This window comes from Oenanthe melanoleuca, chromosome 5 (assembly GCF_029582105.1).
Source record: "Oenanthe melanoleuca isolate GR-GAL-2019-014 chromosome 5, OMel1.0, whole genome shotgun sequence".
NCBI lineage: Eukaryota > Metazoa > Chordata > Aves > Passeriformes > Muscicapidae > Oenanthe > Oenanthe melanoleuca.
The window spans coordinates 1,823,287-1,846,004 of record NC_079339.1 but is presented as its reverse complement, the minus strand read 5'-3'; the positions used below and the strand labels follow the sequence as shown (position 1 = coordinate 1,846,004).

Sequence of the window (22,718 nt, the reverse complement as noted above, 5' to 3'; positions counted from 1 at the left end):
GATGGTCAGTGTTGGTAACTGGTGTATCAGTAGCAGGTGTCTTCACTGGGTGTTACTCAATAAGCAGGCATTTCACTTACTATAAAGACACTTTTTCAGCTTGTGTCACTCCTAAAGAAAACTATATCTTAAAAACCATTTCATCACCACACATGCAGTATCCACCCTAATATTTGTGAAAAGCCAATGCCACAATATGTATTTATAACATTGCCTAGACATCAACCCAGACTTTGCAGTTGGGAGGATGAGCCACACACACACACCCTTAAAGACTCAGTGTCTATTTTAGCAGCAAGGTTGTCCTTGTCTGAGCTGTACTGAGAATTAAAATAATAGGCTACAGGCTGTTTAACAGATCCCAAACTTGTCTGCACATCTCCTTCTATTTCAAATTGAGTCCCTAACTCTGGCTAGAATAAGAGGATAATGCAGAAAAATGTTCTCAGTTCAAGATAACCATTACCATGACTTCCTTCCATGACAATAAAAAAAATATTAAGGGATGCTGCTTCTGAACTATTCTGAACATAGCTGAAAGCCAGTGGCACTGCCTGCAAAGGTTCAGGTTGATGCTATTAAACTCATGCTAAAGGTTATTTCTGGCACTTTGAAACTGGTCTGATGAAATTCATACACCATATAATCGTATTTTATGCTTAGAATTCAATTAAAAGCTTAAGAGACAGCTAATGGGGAGACAAATTACCTCAACACTTCAAAGAATCTCTCTAAAATGAAATGAAAAATATTATATGGGGAGAGGTTTTTTTAAAAAAATATGATAGACACTCATTTTATGGTGAATTATTCACTGTTGTCTTTCTAAGACTTATTACTCTCCTAAATCATCAGCATTTTTGGGACCTCTTGCTTATCTTTTTGGCATTCTGAAGACAGAGTTAAATTCCCTGAAGATAGTTGATTGCCACAGATTAGGATAGACACAGACTGCTGGGCTTTGGATATGGGCTGGTAATTCATAATTTTCTGCATATCAATTTCATGAATATGCACTGTGCTTCAACCATCCTATTTTCTGGTTTGTTCTCATGGGGATGGGGGGTTGGAATTGAAAATATCCCCAACTTTGGGGATGTACCTGTGCACTGGGATGATTGTTACCTCTGTAAACCAAGAATTAGTCATTTTTGCCCTTTCTTAAAATTCAATTCTTAGTGGCAATTAAAAGTCGACATCAGCAATGCTGTTGCAATTCAAAACACTGAGCATTTTAAGAATGAAAATTTAATCTTTGAAGATTCTTAGCATTTTGTCTGCTTAGATGGAACAAGTGCAAGGAGGTCCAGAGCCTCTCCTTAGCTCTGTGTTTCTTCAGCTGTCCTCCAAATTGTGGATCTTTAATTTTTTATAATCAACTTCTTGTCTAGTCCCACCATCAAATATTTGTGTATCTCTCCAGAATACTCACGGATATTTTGTTCCCTTTTCCATTTTCTTCTGCCTTTTGAGGCCTTCTGTGTGTTTTTGATTTGTTTGCTTGTTTTTTTGTTTTTTTTTTAATACTGAAATTATCTGTAGCTCTTTGTGAGAGAATGCCAGTTTGCCAAACCTGCCTGTTGTGAAAAGACAATTCCTCCACATGGGGCTCACACCTTCTCCTGGCAGAGGAGATGCAAACTCAAATTTGCATTATTCCTGAATTGCAGTTTAATAATCATTAAGTTTAGTAATTCAATGAGTTAACAAGGACACTGACCCTTTAATTCCTCTGGTGAGATGTAAGGAGATGGATATTTCTGTAATCAGAAGGCAACAGAGAATACTTTCACCCAAGACCAACCTGTAAGTGGAAGGTGGTGAAAATGTTTAAACTTTACAACTAGGGAAATGTAGCTTTAAAACTGACTGGAAAGTTTCTGTTTGGCCTGTAGTTATTGTGTGCTGGGCTATGGAGAACTGGCTGAGAGAGCTGGGATTGATGTGATTTTTCCTTTCTGGATCCTGAGAATTCCTTGAGCTGTTGTGGGTTGTAGGACACAATGGTGCAGGTGTCTGCTGGTGGCTGGACTTCATCCTCCAGAGGATTTATTGTCCTTGGCCCCATGGCTGCTAAACTGAACTTCCTACTTGTTAAAATAATTTTTTTTTTTTTTTCTTTATAAATTGTCAGTGTTCTAGCTGCAGCAGACTCCTTCATTGGCATTTCTGTCTGAAAGGGGTCTGCACCCTGCAGTCTGTCCTGGATCTAAGTGTGATAACTTCTGCCAGTGATGGTTACAGCCTTTGTATTAGACATGTTCTCATTTTTCAAAAAATAGAGTTTGGAACCCATGCAGAATGTTTTCCTTAAGATTTTTGTCTTTTGCTCTTATTTTTCTTTTGTTTAGTTAGTTTGTTTTTGTTTGGCTGATTTTTTTTTCTAAAACCCAACAGATCATTTTAAAAGGATAAATACATTTTGAAGAATAAAACCAGGCAAATCTGTGAAATCAGCTGGGTTGTGTTTTTTTGCTTGTTTTCTTCCCTGACTCGTTTCACAATGGTGAAGTGACTTTAATTCCACAATCATGCCAGCTGGCCAAGAGCCTAAGGGCTTATAAAAAACCTTTAACAGGCCTCTGTGGTAAAACTTGGATTTCATTGAGCTGAAAACCAGTTTTTTCCCCATTTATATGTTGCCTGCAGGAAAACCCATTGGAGAAACTCTAGAAATTTCACTGGGGTTCCCTCCCACAGCAATATTGGGAGCTCAGGGCAGCAAGGGCTGGCTGCTGTCCCCTCTGGATAAAATGTGGTGTAGCAGATCTTTTTACAGGATTTTTCACTCTGACAGGATTCTCTCTGCCCAGCCATTACCCAGATATTGCCACTCACTGGAAATTGTTCATCTCCCGTGTAAGCAGCAAAAGGAAGGCTTGGATTTTCTATTTTCTTTATTTCCCCTGAAATTTCCAGTGCAAGTCTCAGCATATTTGTGAAATGTGATCCCACAAAATACCAAATACCTCCTTTGATGTCCATATTCCAAGCACAACACACAAGAGGAAACCCAGAGCTGCCTTTTTTTTTTTTTTTTTTTCATTTCACTCCCAGCACTATCAGGAGAAATATAATTGGAATTTTCTTTGATGCAAATGGCATTTGTTCTTTTCCTTACTGTTCTTTCATTAAAAATCAGTGTTTCCAACCTCTGGCTAAGAAATGTACCAGTGTCTTTTTTGATTTTTTTTTTTTCCCTCCCACTCCAGTGTAGAAATTCTTTAAATATCATGGTGAAAGTAAATATTAGGAGACTTGGTAGGTGGCATGAAAGGAAAAATTATTTATTCTATATGTTTCTAACCTGCTTTAAAAGGGGTAGCAGTGAAAGGACAGAGAAATATGCTGGGTCTGTACTGCTTTTCCCTTGGAGACACATCAAAAATCAGTTTGATAAGTTACTTTTCCTTTTTTTCTGACCTAGTTTTGCAGGTATTTGTGAACAAAGGTATTTGGAATATGGTCTAAATGTGTAATTCCAAAAGATGATTACTGAAGGACAGTGTTTTCTGATATATAGTGTGGGATTTCTATTGCCAAATTCCAACTTAAATGTAGGTGGAAAGTCTGAAATAATCATGTAAATCCTGTAGGCTCTTTCTCTGGGCAGGAGATGGAGTGTGACTCATCCCATGTGTTTTAATGTGATTTTTAACTTTCACTGCTGTTTGTGGGGGAGCTTCTCTGGCTAAACCAGATGCTTCTTGTTTAGGGGGCCAAAGTCCCACCATTGCACTCCACTTTTTTTTTTTTCTTTTGTTTTTATTTTTTTAATTTTTTTTTGTTTTGTGTGTGTTTGTTTTGTTTTGTTTTTTTTTTGGTTTGTTTGTTTGTTTGTTTGTTTTTGTTTTTTTTCCAAAATGCCCTTGTCTTGATAGTGGTCAGCCTTTCCAAAATTCATTATTTGTTATTCTTCTGATTGCTCTGAAGCATCACCATGAAAACCACAGCTGAAAAAAAAAACACCACAACCTAACAATAAACCAAAAACCAATAGGAAAACAAAACCCTCACTAATGATGTGTTGAAGAAAATTCAGTGAAGCATTTAGTGAGATATCATTTCTCTAAGTGCATTTGGGAAAATGATGGCCTCTGTAATAATCTATAGCAGTGCAAAGGATTTAGGAGGAAAATTTTGTCCAACATGTCATTTCTTGGCTGCTCCTCCTTCACATGTATTGGTGATGAAATTCAGAATTACTGCAGGCAAGCTGCTTAATTTTGTGATTTTGTGGGTTGGACCTATCTGCTTTTTCAGGAATGTTTGAGGCTTTTGGAAAGTTACAGAACTTGGGGGTTTTGTGGGAAAATTTTCATCTCCTGAAGGCTGAAAGGAAGAGGATGAAATATGGATTGCTGACTGAAGGTTTCACCATGGTGCACACTGCTCTGAGGATTCTTTCTGAATCTTGGAAATACTTTTTTTTCCTGCAGAAAGTGACAATACTCAGGTCTTTTCCCCATGATCCAAAGCAGCTGTTGAGTCTCACATAATCACAGCAGATCTGCTTTGCCAGCAGGTTACAAATGTCACAGAGACAGTGTTTAATACATTTCATTTTAATTAGACTTCATCTTGTCTCTGGGCTCATTTTTAGGTTTTCTTCCACATTCAAAAAGTCACCAAAGCACTGTAAATTCTCTAATAAATGCAATTATTCTTGATGCCAGCTTCCTGTTGTCTGGCACACAGAGCAAGGATTTTGTTTTTTTCAATTTGACTGAGATCTACTGGTGTTTCAGAAAATATTTATCTTTCTCTTTTACAGGCTTATAGATTTTCTCAGCTTCCTGAGATGGTGATGGGCTCTCCACCCCCTCCTGTCCCTCCCAGAACAGGTCCTGTGGCTGTTGCCTCTCTCAGGAGGTATTTATCTGTTATTTTACTTTAGGCATGATCTCTAAAACCCACTGTTGTAAGAAGAGCCAGGGCAAACCCTGAGGGGGCACTTACAGGGCACTTAAAAAGACACATTAATGAAATGAGAAACATGCTGGTTTTATTTCATTTTAACACAAAAACAAAATAACAGTGAATTTCCTGTTAGCTAGCCTGTGTCAATAAAATTAGGAAATGCAGGCTCTTGTTTCTTTTAAAGCATCCTTTGCCTCAGCTCACATAATGGTGTGCTGGATTGAGGCAGATAATTCACAGCATCACTCTCCTACTTTCCTGTGTTGTAAGGGATGTTGTTGCAACATTTGCAAAGATATTAGAATTTCCCAAGTTCATTTAATGCTATTTACCACAGTAGTCTCCTGCTGCATTTGTGATACCCTGTCATGTACACTGTTGGGGCTGTCTGTGGAATGTGCTGGTGAATTGTGGTAAATCTTTGGTGAATTATGGTAAATCTGTTGTATTTCACAGGAATTTGAAGCAGCAAGCAAAGCCCCTGTATGATGGCAATAACACACTCTGGTACAATAGCAACCAGGATAAAAGGGTTGTTTGCAAAATTCTCCAGACTTCTCCTGTTGTCCAGTTGTTCTCCAGACTCCTGTCATGCCAGAGCAAAGTTGGGCAGATTGTTCCTCACTGGTTTTCCCTGCTGTGGCTCATAGCTGTGTATGCAGCTACAAATCTCATCTGTAGGTCAAAATGACAAAAATCTCTATTTTCTCTCTTTGTTAACATGCAGGTCTACATCAGATATTGGCAGCAAAGTGAGAATACCTGAGTCCAGTGGAGCAGATCAGGCCCAGCATCATGACCAGACTCCTTTTGCAGCGGGTTCCAGAGCTCCCATGTCTGTTGGTCCACTTGATCAATCAGCTTTTCACTCAGGTGAAGAAATCATGCAGATTGAGCTTGGAGCTCTGAGAGCCTCATTAGTTGTTTTGGATAGGAATTAATGTATGGGATATAGCAAATAAGGATGATTGTAAATGGGTTAGTTGCACCACATAATCAGTGACTTGTCTTGATTTTTTTTGGTCTTCATCCAGAGTTAGGATTAAAAACACAAAGGAGATGAATTTCTGCTGTTCCAACTTGGTTGTTTATTAAATCTTATCTAAAGTACACAGTTCTGCCACACTTCCAGCTACCAGCTAAAAGTGAGCAAAATGGAGCTGAACCAAGCTGGCTACAAGGTCTTTTAAAGCTAAACAGTCCAATAAAGAATTAACACCTATATTATTTATACTTTTGACCCAATAACCAAACTCCTGTGACCCTCAGTGCAGCACTGACTGTCCAACCAGAAACTACTGCCTGAAATCATGAAGAAGAAGGAAGAAGACAGAAAGAAACAACACCCAAAATCCTCCATCTTGTCCCATACCCATTACTATATTATAAAAACTTCAAATTCAAAACCCTTTACCATGTGAAATCACACATTTCTATTTTAACTACACACCTGTGATTTTAACTCCATCACTCAAATTTGGAAGCCTTCTCCAAAGCCTTAAGTCAAAAGCAGTGTTCTCCAGGAGGTCAGTGCCAGAAAGCACAGAAAGCTCAGAAATCTCAGGTTTCTGGGCTCCAACAGATGGTTATTTGGAGAAAAACTGTATTAGGTGGGGTTTTTCCTGGTGCAGCTGAAGGAGCCCTCCAGAGGATGGCCTGTGCCTTTGTAAGTGCAGCAACAGCTGCATCCTAAAATACTCATCCTGCAGAAGAACCAGGAATTGGCCTTTTCTGAAGGAAGGATCCAGCAGTGATGTCCCAGATGTTCTGTGTTCCAGCAAGGCATTCTGCATTAACACTAATTAGAACTCTGAATAGATAAAACCCAGTAAAACTGTTCATCAGTACTGCAAAATGCAGTAGAATTTTTAGGGAGGGTATAGATGGTGTTGGTGGCAAAATAAGTTGCAGTTTTGGGATTTCTGTGTGACTCCTTTGTGTTGCACTTTGTACCAACCAAGCAAAGTGGGAGAGGAAATTAATGGGGGAGAAATGGGGGGAGAATTGAGTTGGATCCTTCCAATATTTTGTCAGTCAAGAATATCAAGTCAAGTGCTTGAAAATTTTTGAAGGCTCCCTAATTCTTCTTGAGAAACTGTACCCTGTTCTGGAGAATATAGTTTCTGCCCAGAACTTGTTTTGGGTCTAAAAGTCCTAGTTTTAAAGGCCTAATCAATTAATGGGCCTTTTGATGTGAGCTGTATTTATAAATTAATTGATTTAATCATGAGATGAAGCTGATGTACTGTTTTGATGGTACATGGATAGCATTTAGCTGGAACAATATTTGAAATGGTTTCTTATTGGCAAAATATGTTTTCTTGAGGAGTTATGGGAAAGAGCTTACAATATTCAAAAGAATTTTCCATTAGTTCAAAGCTTTGAAATTAGCAGGTTTGTTATACATTGCTCTGTTAATCTGCCAGAAAAAAATTATCTTCCTCAAAAGTAATAGAAAGTTATCTGCATTATCTTTGAGATCATCACCTGTGGCTGAGCAAGAGTGTGGCCAAGCAAATGTGTTGTCAATTAATTAAATGCAGTGGGTTTGAAGGATCCATTCTACTCCCAGTTATTGTCATACCTTCTACAAATGCTGCAGAACCTGGAAGGAGCAGATGCTCAGCCTCCCATTTCAAAACATTTCAAGCTATAAAAGGTGCCACACTACCTAGACCTCTCCTTTATGAGTGCAGTAATGGGATCTGTGGGGTAGATTTTTTTATTGGATCCAGTGATGGGGAAATTTTATTGCTGTGTGCTGCTGAAGAGTGTCTGCAGTTCAGAAGAGACAAAATTACCTTCCTGTACATTGTGGAGCTTGCCAGAATAATTCTGGGAGTAGCTGAAGGAAACTTTCATATATAACAAAAGGCTGTAATACAGGCAAGCAGAGACAAGGACAACTGTGAGAAATGGGCAATTGTAACACAAGGTTTTAACATTCTGATTTGAAAATAAGTTTTTATGGCCTCAGCACATGAAGAGACTTTGCAGCAGGTGCTGATTTGGAATATTAATGCAGCCCAGCAACAGCTTTAAGATAAAGATGTTGCAATGATAATTTAGGATAAGGTATTACAGCCAGTTGAATATTCATTTTGAGTAGTACCTCCTTTTGCTGTGATTAAATTGGGAGTGTTTTGGTGTAGAAGCCATGTGCCATGCACAGGAGCAGCACGTTCTTCTCTGTACATGTATGAAGAATGCTCATTTTCAGCCTTGCTAACTTGTTTAAAATGACAACCCTTGTGCATTTATGACCTGGCAGAACCAGGCTGACCACACCTCTTCTCTTAGCCCATCCTCTTCCAAACCATGGAGGCATTGGGATAGAGATGGTTTGTTTTTTCTCTGGAGAAAAAGGTGCTGCAAACCATATTTTACTCCTCTGATTGCACCCATAGCAATTCTGGCCTGGGACTGTGTGGGAGGTCATTGAGAAACTGTAAATATCTGGGTTTATGGAGACTGCTTTGGTGGAGTTTTTCTATCTCTGTGCATGAGCCCAGCATCTGTCAGAGTAGGCAGCAGAACCCTCTTGAGGATTGTTCAGGAGCAAAAAATGTGCCAGGGCTGTAAATGAGATTCTGGAGGAGGGATATTTGAGGCAGCCAGTAATTGATGGTAATTCAATTATACTCCATATGAATTTCAGGAGAAACCCATGTCTTTGTGATTTTGTCAGCATAGTGGTATCACAGCTACTGAGAGCAATTAGTAGCATTATTCAAATGATGTGCAGTTGGAAGGGGGAGAAATTTTATTTTCTCTGCATTAATTCTAGTAGAGGGAATCTGCCCAGCTGTGTAATATTACTGTGCTACCATTCCTCAGTTGTACTTTGTTGTGTTTTTAAAGAGTTTACTGCCCTTCTGCTTTCATGTAAGTGGTATTATTTTTGCTCTATTCTGTGAACCTGGAAAGTAAAAGACATGTCCATGTAGTATAACTGAATAAACTAAAAACCTAATAACTGATAAAGATGATATACAGCTTTCCCATCCAGGATTTAGGGATGAGGATTTTGTGCCTTCAGTGTGATGGTGATTCACAGCTGGAGCCTGTCTTTGCATGTAAATAGGCACTAGAGGAAGGAAGAATTAACTGGGCAAGAAAGTTGTTTGCATTCTATTTTTAACTGGGCAAATGCATGGAGTTATGACAGCAAATCTCAAGGGAAATATGCACATTAGGATGCTGGTCTTCCAGAAAGTCCAGTGATAGCCTGTGGATAATCTCTGTACCAAATTGTTCTCTGTATCTCAGTGAGCCAGAAATAAACCTTCCCTGAAAACAGGTGTGACCAGACCCAGAGATTTGGCTGAAATTTATGCTCCCTCCACAAAAACTGGAGTGTGATAGTGGGATTTTAATAATCCAGGAGATTTCCTGGATACTCCTATGGATGCATCTTAAGAGGTGATAAACCAGGTTTGGAATTGACAAATATTTATTTAAGTTGTAGCTAGACAAATATTTAGTTAAATTGTAATTTATGGCAGTCACAGACTGTTCTTATGAAAGGGACTGAGCAGGTAGAACCTTGGTAGTTTTGGCAGAAGCATTGAGGTTTTATGATGGAATTATTGAGAGTGCAGCCTGTTAAACATATCAGTCACTTGGTTTTGTAGGTGTTTTGCCTAGAGATATTAAGAAAGACTGGGTAAACTGTGAAGAGCAAGGTGCATTACACTGAAACCCATGGTAGCAACAACTGAAAATTGAATAGAAGGAAGAAAATTTAAGGGGAAAAAAGCTTTTTCTCTAATGAGTCAAAGTTTTGACAAGTCCTAGGGACCCTTTACCTGAAGGCTGTACATGGTTATGAGGACAACTGCAAATCTTTTCTCCTCCAGTATTTCCCAGCATTATGAAGATGCTCTAGTCAGATGATGGGACAAAAAAAAAGAAACAACAACCCAAAACCCCAAACAAGAAACCTCAACAAACAAAATATTTCATAAGCACTGTCTTCTGGTTTCCAACTGAAAATCTCAGCTATTAACGCTGCTACTCTCTTTTTATTTGGCAGGAAATACAGTCCCAGCAGTGTTTGCCATTCCAGCAAACCGACCTGGCTTCACTGGCTACTTTATCCCAACTCCTCCCACTGCCTACAGGAACCAAGCCTGGATGCCCTATGCTGGGGAGAACGAGTTGCCAGGGCAGTGGGCAGACTCTGTAAGCATCCTTGCTTTTCTAACCACCTGTGTTTCCTGGGTTTTGCACAGGAGGGGTGTTCAGCAGTTCCTCACTGCTCTGCAAAGAAGCTGAAAAGGATAATTTTTAAATATTTTTCCTTGAGTGGGAATAGTATCTGCCATAAGAGATGGCATAGAGACTTCAGTTCATAACATGAACTGTAAGCAAGGTCTCTAGGGGATGGAATCATTCACTAGGTCAGGGCTCTGGCACCTGTTAAAGCTGGTGGGTTAGAAGTCATTTTTCTTTCCCTAGAAAAGTTAAATTTTTGGATAGACAGGTGTCAGCAGAAGTTGGTGCTGCCTTTCAAAACAGCTGTTTGAAAGTTGGGGAGCATCTTACCCTCCTGGAGGCTTCTCTCCAGACAGCCTGGCTCCCAAATCTTCCCTCCCAGCCCTGCTGTGCAGTGTTTCAAATCCTCCCAAAGGCTGGAGTGACACATCATAAATTAAATAATTAATTGCACAAGCCCAGACTGGAACAGATGTAATTTTTAGCCCAAAGTAAACCTACATTTCAAAGAATTGCAGTTGAAACATCCTAAAATGAATGGCAGTAGTTTATCATGTTTGAAACAATTCCTCAAAGGTAGGGCTTTTTATTTTTACACTAGGGAAAAAAAAGATCAATTCTTCTGCTTGAGCTCACATCTGGCATTTCTGCAGAGCCACTCTGGCTAAAAAAAAACTGGGAGATAGATTCAATTTCCTTCTGCAAATCATCAGCAGAACATTTTAATGAATTGCAGTAGAAATCTAAGTTGGCTTTGAGAGCTAAGCAAGAGACAACACAGTCATATAAATGTTCTGGGGGCAGCTTTTTGTTGTTCACTCTTTATTACTGCTCCCAGTGCCTGTGAGGAGAAGAATTCAGTATGACTTTGAATTCAAATTCAAGTCTGAATTTGAAGGCTGAACTGTCAGAAAAAATGCTGTTCATTTGTAAGCTGAGCACACTTGCTGATGTGCCCCTGACACCTGGAGGCTTGTGATGCTCTGGTATAAATTTTGTTCTCAGAGCTGCCTTTTAAAGCATGAAAAGCTTTATTTTCCTTTGCTGTTGTTGTTTTGGTGTTTGTTTTTTCTTTATTTATTTGTTTTGGTTTTTTTGTGTGTTTTTAACCCTTCTAAATCCAGGAGCCCATTGTATCTTTGCAATGATTTTAAACTTTTTCTCTAAGAAGGAAAAAAGCCACGAAACAAATAAGGAAATTTAATTGTTTTCCATTCATTTTGTGTCCCTACTCTTGACTGCAGTCATGTGGAAAGAGAGTCAGGTATCACTTGACAAAATTGGAGACTGAAATAAATGAGTCAAAACTGCAAACCAAGTCTCCAGCCCCCAGCTCCTTCCTTTGGAAGGAGAAAAGTACAACCTTGTTGTGGGTTTCCTTGTCTTCAGGGAAAGAGGAATGCAGAGGGATGTAAAAATCTGTCTGAAAAATAACCATAGCAATATAGGATTCAAAGGAAACAAATGTCCCTTTTAACTTCACTTACCCATGGCAGAGCTTTAACAACTCCTTGTTACTCAGATTTTCAGCCCTCCTGTGCCTTTGCAGAGGAGGTAAAAATGTAGAAACTGCTGCAGTTTCTAGAATGAATTTGCAAATCTGTCAAGAAACTGTCTTTATTTATTACTAGAGGAGGTAGCAATATTATTAACAACACAGCACAGTGAGAAATCCTGAATAAAAGTGAATAGCATAAAAAACCTCAGGTTTTTCTCAGTAATACTCAGGGCTTAAATTTCTGGATGTGTCTTGTTTTCTGAGCCTCTAGATTACAGCTTGGTCCCACTTCCAAGATTTTCCTACAATTATTGAGAACAGACTCTTAATATCTGTAAGATTCTTTATTTTCCACACATTTCTGCTAGCCTAGACTGCAAACAAGGCAGTAGGGGAAACAGGAGATTTGACAACAAGGAATTACTTTATAGGCTCAAATACTGTAATATATTATTCTCTGAGACAAATGGTAGGTATTGAAACACTAAGTTATGTGGGACAAGGCAGCTGTATCCACAAAGCACTTATTTTCCAAACTGCTGGATGCTGCTGAGTGAAAACAGTAACTTGGTGGCCTCTAGTGGCTTGTTCATGTGTTGTTCTATTAAAATCACCTTTTGAACAGCCTGTTTAAACTAAACAGAGGGGCCTGCACCTAATAATCACTTTCATATCCTACCTGCTTCCTACATTTGTCTCATCACACCACAGTGAAGATGTTTGACATTCTCTTCAGCATTTCATGGTACCCAAGGCTGTGTAGAGGATGTGGAAATCCTAATGGTCAGGCTTCAGACATAAAGGCTTCTTCAAAATTAAGGCCTGTAGATTCTTGTTTTATAGGCTTTTGGAAATCATAAATACTATTTTTTATTTGGTGCATTAAAGTCTCCTGAGTTCCAAAAAGCTGGTATCTTGCTTCATGGATTTGTGAAACTAATTTAATCTCTCACCATGACTAAAGGGCCTACATTATTGTTTTAGTTTTAGCTGGTGTAACATGAGGTTGAAATCTGTGAAGTTACAAAAAAACTATGATTCCCTCATGTAATCCTGTTAAACATGGCCAGAAATCCTGACACTTCTGAGCAGTCAAGCATCCTTTGAGTCTTGAGTTTCCAAGCTGGTGCACCTGTGCTTATCCCTGTTGTCTGGATCTAGTGAGTTTCTGTCAGGAGTAGTGAGATCAGACACTGGCTGGCTTGGATCAGACAGTGGCTGCAAATCAGAAAACACTGCTTTTCTGTTCTGGGCTATTTGATGTACTAAATATAATCTGTTTTAAAACTGTAGTGTTTACTAAGCAGAGAGTACACTTTCAGAAAAATCTTTTCCCCTAGTACTAGTTTATCATGTTTGAAACAATTTCTCAAATGTAGGGCTTTTTTTTTTTTTTTTTTTTTTACACTAGGAAAAAAAGATCAGTTCTTCTGCTTGAGCTCACATTCTGGCATTTGGAGGTGATGATAAATGAGGACAAGCAGATGTTTTTGCTGCCACAGCTGGGACATTGTCTTGGTTTGAAGGACAGGTGTCTGCCAAGAAAGGCAGGAGACTCTCTTTGAAATGGAGAGTGTAAACCCCCTCCCTCCAAATTATTATACTTTTGAAATTAAGGGGCTCTCAGGCAAAGATATGGGAATTAGGAATAACAGTTCTTTACTATGAAAATTAAAATAGAAATGCAGTATTACACAGAACAATCCCAACCCTGCCAGAGTCAGAATCCAAGCTGACACCCGTCAGTCAGTCAGGGTGTTGGCACAGTCCCATTCAATGGTGGCTGCATCCTCCTGCAGGGGCAGATGTGGTTCAGCTGGAGCAGTGCTCCTGGAGAAGGTGCAGTTTCCTCTGAAGCTCCAGGGATGATGTGGAAAGGTCTGGTTTTCCTCTGGAATCCAGTGGGAAGAAGGTGCCTTGGTGTTCCAAATCTCAGTTTTTATCTGGGTAGGAAAGGCTTGGCTGCTCCCCTGGCTGGAGCATCTCCCAGTGGGATGATGGAATTTTATCAGTCATGCCCTGGGACTCACTGGCCATTAACAGGAGATATCTCCTGGAGGGAGGATGGGCTGTGGGAAGATAAAGATGATTGCCCAGCTGGTTTAAAGATGGCCCATTAGCAGAGGATATCTCCCACAGAGATAAGGGTCACTGCCCCACCTGTTGACAGATGGTGACAGAATTCACATTTCTGGTCACATCCTGTATTGCAACCCAAGACAGACATTGACACGTGCATTAATGGCACGTGCCAGGATTTGTAAGCAGAATCTGGGAATTCTGAGGTGTGCATTCCCTTCATCCGTGCCCCTCTGTCACATCTGTCAGTGCCCTGGGCGGGTGTGTGGTCGCTGGCGGGTCGATGGCTCCGCGTAATTCCGCGCGGTTCCGGTTCCCGCAGGTGCCGCTCCCCGGCTACATCGAGGCGTACCCGCGGCCCCGCTACCCGCAGAGCTCCCCGAGCCGCCTGCCCCGGCAGTACAGCCAGCAGGGCAGCCTGCACCCCAGCCTGGAGCAGGCTCCCCTGGCCTCCGCCGCCGCCTCCCAGCACAGCCTGGCCGACAACGAGCCCGCCGACGCGCCGCTCACCAACATCTCCACCGCCGCCCTCGTCAAGGCCATTCGGGAAGAGGTGGCCAAGCTGGCCAAGAAGCAAACGGATATGTTTGAGTTCCAGGTCTAGCACGACTTCTGTGAGCAGCGTTGGTGTCTTGACCGCCTGGGGTAGCCAAGGAAGCAACTCCTTCGATTTTCAGCTACGATCTTCCTGTAAATTGTGCCAAAGCGGTGGCATTTTAATCTGTCTGAAAAGTCAACACTAGGGAATGACTTCCAGCAGAGCAACGGGACTCTGAAGATGTGAAATTCCACTTCCCAGCTAAGGAAAAGCTGCCAGGAAACTGTTTCATACTGATGAGATCAACCATATGCAATCCTTTGTCACTTTGCTCTCGTATTATGACCCGTCATCACTAAAGATGCTGCTGAATGTGTCTGTGCCACAAGAAGTTTCATTTGCAGGCCCAGAGGTAGAGCTGCTGAGAATAACTCCTGCATGCCAAAACTTTGATTCAAGAAGAAAAAACCTGCAGAGCAGGTTTTGCTGAAGGCCACGGTTGGCGTGGCAGTGGCCACGTTAATTGTTCGCTGTGGGACGTTGTATAAGGGGTGCTGATTTCAGCAATGCAGTCATTCCAGCCCTTTCATCCCAGAGACTGTATTCAAACCAAAAGGATTCAAGATGATTAGGTAATTCAAATAGAAGCCCTGTAAATAGCTCCGTGTCTCTTCATCCTATTAACAGTACAAGGAAGTGAAGGAAGAGAGGACTGTGAAGAAGGTGAATGGCATTTTGATAATTGGTGGCTACCTTGTCCCTCAGTGCCACTGAGGAGATTTTTTTTTCAGCCTGAGAGAATACAATGCATGAAGAGCCAGCAAAGGACATTGGTGCTAAAAGCTTCCAAGAGAAATGAAAAAAGGTTATTCGTGTTCCCTCTATAATCGGGCTTGTCACTCTGAATGCATGTGAAGCTGGTAAACCTGAGACCTTTAAATCCTTCCAACCTGGAAAAATAATTCCACCTGCTTGGACAAGGAAACCCCTGTTCAACACAGTGCTTTTTTTCTCTTTCTTTAACAATGCTATCTACTAAAGTGATGCCAGAAAAAGCTGCAGTGGATTTTGATTACGCTGGCACAGTGAATGCACACCCAGGAAGTTCTGAATGTAGAGGACCTAATGACTATATTAATATGTAAATAAGCTAACAGTTACATGGATTAACAAAAATGCTAATGTTCTGTGAAAAAGAGAGCATTGCCAGAAATGATGTTGACTTTGTATTGTGCAAGATAAAGGTCACTGATTGTTACACTGCGTTGTGGTAGGAATCCAATCCCAGAAGGAAATCAAACCACTTGGATGGGACAGTAGTTGATATTTTGCAGTTGTACAAACTAGTTGGAGATCATGAACAATTGTTTTCAGTTCCTTCAGCAATTAGCTTCAGGAACTGAAGTTGTTGCAAAATTTGTTGTGTTGGGCGTGTTTGATGTCAACTGGAGTTCAAGGTAATGTCCTTCATTTCAGTGGGTTATTTAGTTATCCTCAATTACTCTTTTGTCTGATCATTTCATTTCTCTGAGTTTCTTTGGTCTTAACTGATGTGGGAAAGGGAACTTGGTTTAGCTTTTTGGCCACCAGTAAATTGAGAGAAGGAGAGAGAAGACTAGAATAGGGGATAGAAGAAGAAGAAATAGATGAAGCACAAACTTTTAAAGCAGAGCTATTTTCCCCCCCTAATAATTACATTATAAACCCTGACTGAGACTCTGATGCATAATTATCCTAGAATATACAGACATCTTCTGCTCCAATACCTTGAATATTGCAGAAGCGTTTGGAATGCTAGTTAATCTTTCAATAAATGTGAAATTTCATTTTTATTATTTAAAATCAGATATAAATAAAATGTATTTTTGTAATCTCTATGTATATATGTGCTGTATATTTATATAAGTGACTAGTCTGCTATAGTCAGAAAATTTCCATAAACTAAGTTGAAAAAGAAAAAAAAAAAAGAAAGAAAAAATCCCTGGTAATTTTACTGATCAATATAAAAGTGCTGTGTCTGGAGAACACAAATATACAATTGGGTGACTTGGATACTAAACAACCAAAGAAACTCAACTTTTCATGTAAATGCAAGTCTAGTAAAGGCTGACTGCTGTCTCAGTTACCTGTCAGCCAGATAATACTGATATTATCAGTGTAGTACAACACAGCCAAATTGGGTCGAATTAATAGCTGGCTAAGAGCATCACACTTTAGAGTAACAACTGAAAAAATACTCAAACTCAGTGTGCCACAGAAAGACTGGTTCTGGTTGGCTTCAGTGGGAATTTCACTCACTGAGAGCAAGGCTGAGTTTTGCATCAGCTTTTTAATCTCATTTTAGAATGATTCTTCTACACAGCCCAGTGAAATTTTGCAAGTAAGTGGGCCCTTCTAAGCAATGAGGGTGAAATGTGCTGTGTAATAAATTTCTCTAGCTTACACTCCAGTTTTGCAGAGTTATCCTGGGGCTGAAATGATGGAAGCAGCCACGATCCCATGGATGGGCTCGTTGAAGCCATAGAGGTGGGAAGGATAATGTAACAATATATTCCAAAAAAAAAAGTCACAGGAAACAGGGCATTCCAGTTTTAAACAGCATCTTTTGGGCACTTAACTCTGCTTGTAGGTCTGTTCCCATTCTTAAATTTTAGCAATTTAATAGCTCTATTGAAAAATATGTGAGGGTAAAGTCTCATATAGCTTAACACGGTGAATCTTGTATCTTGCCATACTGGAAACTAAAAGCTTTGGAAAATACAGACATGTCCAGGGTTTGCATGTCTGTAGAAAGTGGAAAACCTCCAAATAAAAGCATTTAAATAGCCTTCAAGAAAGAAAAAGACATTTCAGTAAAGTTAAACAAAGTACTCTTCATACTTCTGAGGAAGACCTGTTTAGAGTTTCAAAATTAATTTTGTTTGGTATTATTATGGATGATGTGCAGTCTACTGAATATTTCCTGAACCATCACTCTGAAACCATTGTGGTGCACTTTATTGAGAAAACCATCTTACATTCTTCATTCATGATGCCTTTTTATCCTGTTTGTAATATGTTTCTGTATTTTTTTTTTAAGCATAAAATAAGATTATATCAAGACAGTTAGGACATTCCTGGGAAAGAAAAATCATGCTGTAATATTTATACTGTCTGAGCACAAAGCAATGATAAAGTGAAAATATAGTGTAAAAATAATTTGTAATATAATAAACATTTTGTATGGCTACAATTACAATATAGTTTTTCAATACTGATTTCAAAGAAGAAAATATTTGTGTTTAAGGTCATAACCTCATCCAGATATATCCATGCCATTTTTACTGAGAACAAAGTAGTAATTTAGCTTTTTCTACTCAATGCCCCAATTTTCTTTAAAGATATGTTAAATGTGTAGGTGAAAGTGCTGTTTACTGTGTACATAAAATCTTGATGTTCTGTCTTCAGACTTGTAAATCATCAGTAGAAAAGTTGCAAATGAAACAACATAAAATTCCTTCTTGGTACCTGTGTGCTCACCACCTTCAGCTGGAAAACCACGTGAGACATTTATTGGTATCAGTAGAACAGTAACTTTTAAAGGATAAAAGGGAATTTGTTGGCAATCATTTCTTGACATATTATCTGTATTGGAGAGAAGCTCTAGCACTCAGTCTAAAAATATGAGTAATATTTGTATGTCATAATATTAAGGGTAGAGCTCAATAGAAGTGCATGCAAACCCTCTATATAGAAATGAGGATATTATCTTAAGAAATGATCATTTCTTTTTCAGACTCTCTTTGAAAGATGAGGAGTGGAAGATAAAAATGAGAGGCAGGTAGAAAATACAACACTGGGTTGAGTTGGAGAATTATTTTGTTTAAGTCATAAAGGCAAAGCTGGTCAATATTGCAGTACCTCTCCTGGGAATAACTGCATAGCACAATGTGCTTTAGGTCCTGATTTTAAAAATAGCTGAAATGCCACCAAATCATACAATATTTCATGCTTTTTAAATCACCTTAAAACCATATTCATATGAATATTGTATCATATTCACATATGTATATATACACATGTGTGTGTGTGTGTCAAAAAATATTTTTTCAAAACTGTTTCTATTTGCCCATTAATTTGTCCCCATTCATTTCAGGTTCCTTAAGGGGTGCAGAGGCAGTAATGAAGAGATAAATCTCAGAGTTGTTCTGTTATGAAGCTCATGAAGGATGAGAAATGGCCTTTAAGTACTTAGGTGGTCAAATGATATCTTGAAAATAATTAAAAGTATCATGAAGAGGTGTTTCAGGCATTTGATTTTTTTTTTTAATTTGTTAAAAATAATTGTTTTTTTAAGAAGCCTGGCTTCATGAATTTTCCACAAGCCCAAGGAATAAGTTGTTACCATAATTTTGTAAATAATTTTGTAACTTTATAAACGCACATTTACCTGCTGGGCAGTAAAGGGTGCTAAGGGCTGTAAATCACAAAGAAAGGAGATTCCACTGAGTACAATATTTAGAGAGCAGTGAATTTCTCTTCCAAAGTATTCCCTCTTCACTGGTGCCCAGAGCATTTCTGTGCTGTGTAAACCAGGCTTAACTCCATAACCAACAGTGGCATCAGTTCAGGTCTTGTGTATCTGCCAAGGACATCTGGATGTAAGTAAACTTGAAGTTTATTCTTTATCCCTGTCTTTATCTAATACTCTCCAAGCTGAAATGAGGAAAAAACCCAAACACTTTATCCTGCATCAAACTTTAGTATTTCTCTCCATGACAAAGAAACTGGGGAGGCTTTTTCATTTCATTCTGGTGTTGACTTCTGCAAGCTGTATTCAATGTCATACTTGATAGGAAAAAAAACAAAAGTGTGAAGCCAAGAATTTTGGAAAATATTATAGAACCCATCTTGCCCAGGCATAACTTTTGATGCAGGATTTAGAAACACAACAGAAGCAGCTCAGGCCCAACAAAAGGAGCAGTTCTGGGCAGTTCTTTGGGTCTCATCAGAAAACATGTTTGTCCAGCACAGATATTCCTATGCTTCTTGACTTTTTATTTTCATTTAATGTCTTTCCTGCCATCACTGTGCATTATGGATTTGAGTTTTACATTGTGTAGACAAAGAAGTGCACTCTTTGCCTCCCTGATAGGCAGAATTTTTAAATATTTAAATTTTTAAATAGCCATGTGTCTTGGTTTGAAAGACAAATGATTGCTAAGAAAGGCAGGAGCGCCTCTCTTGAAGTGGAAAATGTAAACCCCCTCCCTCCAAATTATTATAATTTTGAAATTAAGGGGCTCTCAGGCAAAGATATGGGAATTAGGAATAACAGTTCTTTACTAGGAAAATTAAAATAGAAATGCAGTATTACACAGAACAATCCCAAACCCTGCCAGAGTCAGAATCCAAGCTGACACCCGTCAGTCAGTCAGGGTGTTGGCACAGTCCCATTCAATGGTGGCTGCATCCTCCTGCAGTGGCAGATGTGGTTCAGCTGGAGCAGTGCTCCTGGAGAAGGTGCAGTTTCCTCTGAAGCTCCAGGGATGATGTGCAAAGGTCTGGCTTTCCTCTGGAATCCAGTGGAAAGAAGGTGCCTTGGTGTCCAAAATGTCAGTTTTTATCTGGGTAGGAAAGGCTTGGCTCCTCCCCTGGCTGGAGCATCTCCCAGTGGGATGATGGAATTTTATCAGTCATGCCCTGGGACTCACTGGCCATTAACAGGAGACATCTCCTGGAGGGAGGATGGGAATGTGGGAAAGATAAAGTTGATTGCCCCAGCTGGTTTTTAAAGCTGGTGATAAAATCCATACTTCTGGTTACATCCTGCTTTGCAAGCCAAAACACCATGGCATTGCATGGCTTCAGCCCATCTCGTGCTTTGTGTGTTCTCCTGTTATTGTTAAGGGAAAACACATCTGTAGGTAACATTTTCCACTGAAATTAGTGGCAAAACACCTGCTGAGGACTGAGCCAGCACCCACCCAGTAAATTAGCCATCACAAGTGTCTTGAAATTGTGCCAAGAGAGGAAGGATGCTGTCTGGTTTTGGGTGGTAGGAAATTGGGAGATGGAAGGTCAGTTTGCTGTTCTTCAGGATTTTGAGTTGGTCCAAAATGTGACTGCCTCAGTGTCCCATCTGTAGGGCAGGGTGAAGGGACTGCCTCTCCTCACTGAAACTCCAACCCTGGACTGCAGTGGATACTTTAGTGAGAAGCATTATTTATTACTTCATGAAGTTTTGGGAATTGATCAGGACTGTAAATTACCTGTTCCTATGGTACCATTTTAATAGACGTGAATTTACAAGGAAAAAAAAAACCACCTCTTGATAATATTTCAGTACATTCTAGGAAGCCTTTCCAACAACAGCCTCTACACTTTTTTACAGAGATTTACAGAATTTATATCAATAAAACCATCTTACCTCCCAGGCAACAGTCTCACTTACCAAGGAAATGAACTTTTCTTACATCTTTAAATTATGGAAAGGACTAGCTCTGCATGATACAAATATCCATGTTATCTTTGGTGTTCACAGCTTGATCCAACTGAGTTGTAATGGCTGTGTCTGTGAAACTTGCTCAAAATTTACAAGTGTTTCAGCTGTAAGTGGGAAAATTAAATTTCTGAAGCTGCAAAGTTGAGAGCAAATTTAAAGCCGAGTCCAGGGATTAAATCGAGAGAATAAGAAAGTAAATAATTAAAATTTTATACTATGCAATCAGAAGGAAAATCTCCAAGACCTGTTATGTGAAACTACGTGCCGATGGTAGAATTTTACATATGACTGAAAAGGAGGGATTCAAAATGTTCTGGGTCATTACCAAATGACTGTTTTTACTCTGAGCCATAGGGTGATTCTAGAAATAAAGCTTATGAGTACATAGAACAGTTCCTTTCATGTTAGTGGCTGTAGCTTAGCTGAAATTGTACACGTGTTTTCCTTGGCAATTTTGCACATGAAATAAAATGTGTCTTAAAATCTGTGTTGCTACTTATTGGTTGTTCCAGCTGTGCCCTCTTCTTTAGGTTTTGTGGGTTATAACATCATTTACTCAGGCCTAAGTTTCACCCTGTCCATCTGAAGTAAAATGAAGAGGAAAATGCAGCTTTTGACAGGGCTGCTTTTGGATAATTTGTGATGCAAGAAATTTGGAATAATGTTTGTAGTTTCAGAGAAAAAAAGAGGCAGGAAAGGATCTTCCAGGAATGGAAGATAAATGAACTTCCTAGTAGATATATCACTACATCACTTCTAGACAGATGGCCCTGTTGAGACATAACTTTATAAATATGTGTATGTATTTATATATTTAATGTACATGCTGTGACTGTGAGTACTTAAACTGCCTCAAGGGGTTGTTCTGGCTTTCCTCAAGACACCCTAAAATCTGAGCCTATTTCACAAATGTGTGTTTTTAGTGTGTAACAGAACTCAGCTGACTCATGCTACTGATAATTTTATGTTTCCTTGGAAAAGACAAATGCAACACTCATGGAATTCTTCCTGACTGGCAACTCCTTGATTCAACATCTAGATGTCAGAGACCTTAAAAAACTCTACCTGCCAAACAAACAAACAAGTTTCCCAGAGTTTAGTGCTGCTCAATTTCCCTACTTCACATTGAGATATTAGCTCTGAATTTTCAGGGCAGGTGGATCTAAAATGCACCATACACTGCTGAAAACAGAAAAATCATTTCAGGATGGCATACAGCTTTTGGAATTCCTTTCTAATCTGTCCCTGAACTAATTAAGGCAGCTCGACTTGAAGATTAATTTAAATTCTAACGATCCATTGTAATAAGGCTGAATATCTATTTGGAGAATTTTAATGTGGCAAACTCAAACACAGCAGTCTGAAATTTAATAGACCCAACTGTTTGGTATAAAATAATCTGAAGTTGAAATGCATTCTGCTTTTTGAAAAGCTTTGTATCTCATTTTTCCCATCATAAAGCAGCCAAGGCCATTTGAGGTTTCAGGAGTGAGACCTGAGGAATCTCCTTGGGGAGCACCTGGGTGTCCCTGCAGGTGCCTATGCATCAAATTTGTGCCTTAAAATCTCTTTCTTGAATGCAACAGGGATAGATTTGTTGAGTTGCAAGGCAGCTACACTCAGATCTGAACTGTGCCAGCATCTAAATGTCAGGTTTAGCCTCCCTTGAGCAATCTAAGAGAACAGGAACAATTTAAAAAAATGAATTACACATTCATTGTGAATAAAAGAAAATGCAGTGAGAATGCTGTTCTATTTTGTCTAATACATGGCTTAATTTTTACAAAAGAAACAACAAACAGATCAGCTTTGAGATGAAGCCACGAGCCCTCAGATGAGAGCAAATTAGTGTGTTTAACAAGGTGGAAACAGAGCAGAAAAGTAAAGGTAAGTAAAATGTTTAGGGGCAAATGAAAATCAGCATATGTGCCATTATGTATCAATAGCCTGTGGGGTTTTTTTCTTCTTTTTTTTTTTTTTTA

At 39.3% G+C, this 22,718-nt stretch overlaps 1 protein-coding gene across 1 annotated transcript in view; it reads left to right on the top strand.

Moving 5' to 3' along the window:
* Positions 1-21,209, top strand: part of KIAA1549L (KIAA1549 like) — a 79,749-nt gene extending 58,540 nt beyond the window's left edge. The window contains exons 21-24 of the mRNA XM_056492245.1: positions 4,775-4,872; positions 5,648-5,793; positions 9,956-10,104; positions 14,037-21,209. Coding sequence (XP_056348220.1) covers positions 4,775-4,872; positions 5,648-5,793; positions 9,956-10,104; positions 14,037-14,318 — 675 coding nt within the window. The 3' untranslated portion in view covers positions 14,319-21,209. The remainder of the gene's footprint in view (positions 1-4,774; positions 4,873-5,647; positions 5,794-9,955; positions 10,105-14,036) is intronic.
* Positions 21,210-22,718: the final 1,509 nt, after the last annotated feature.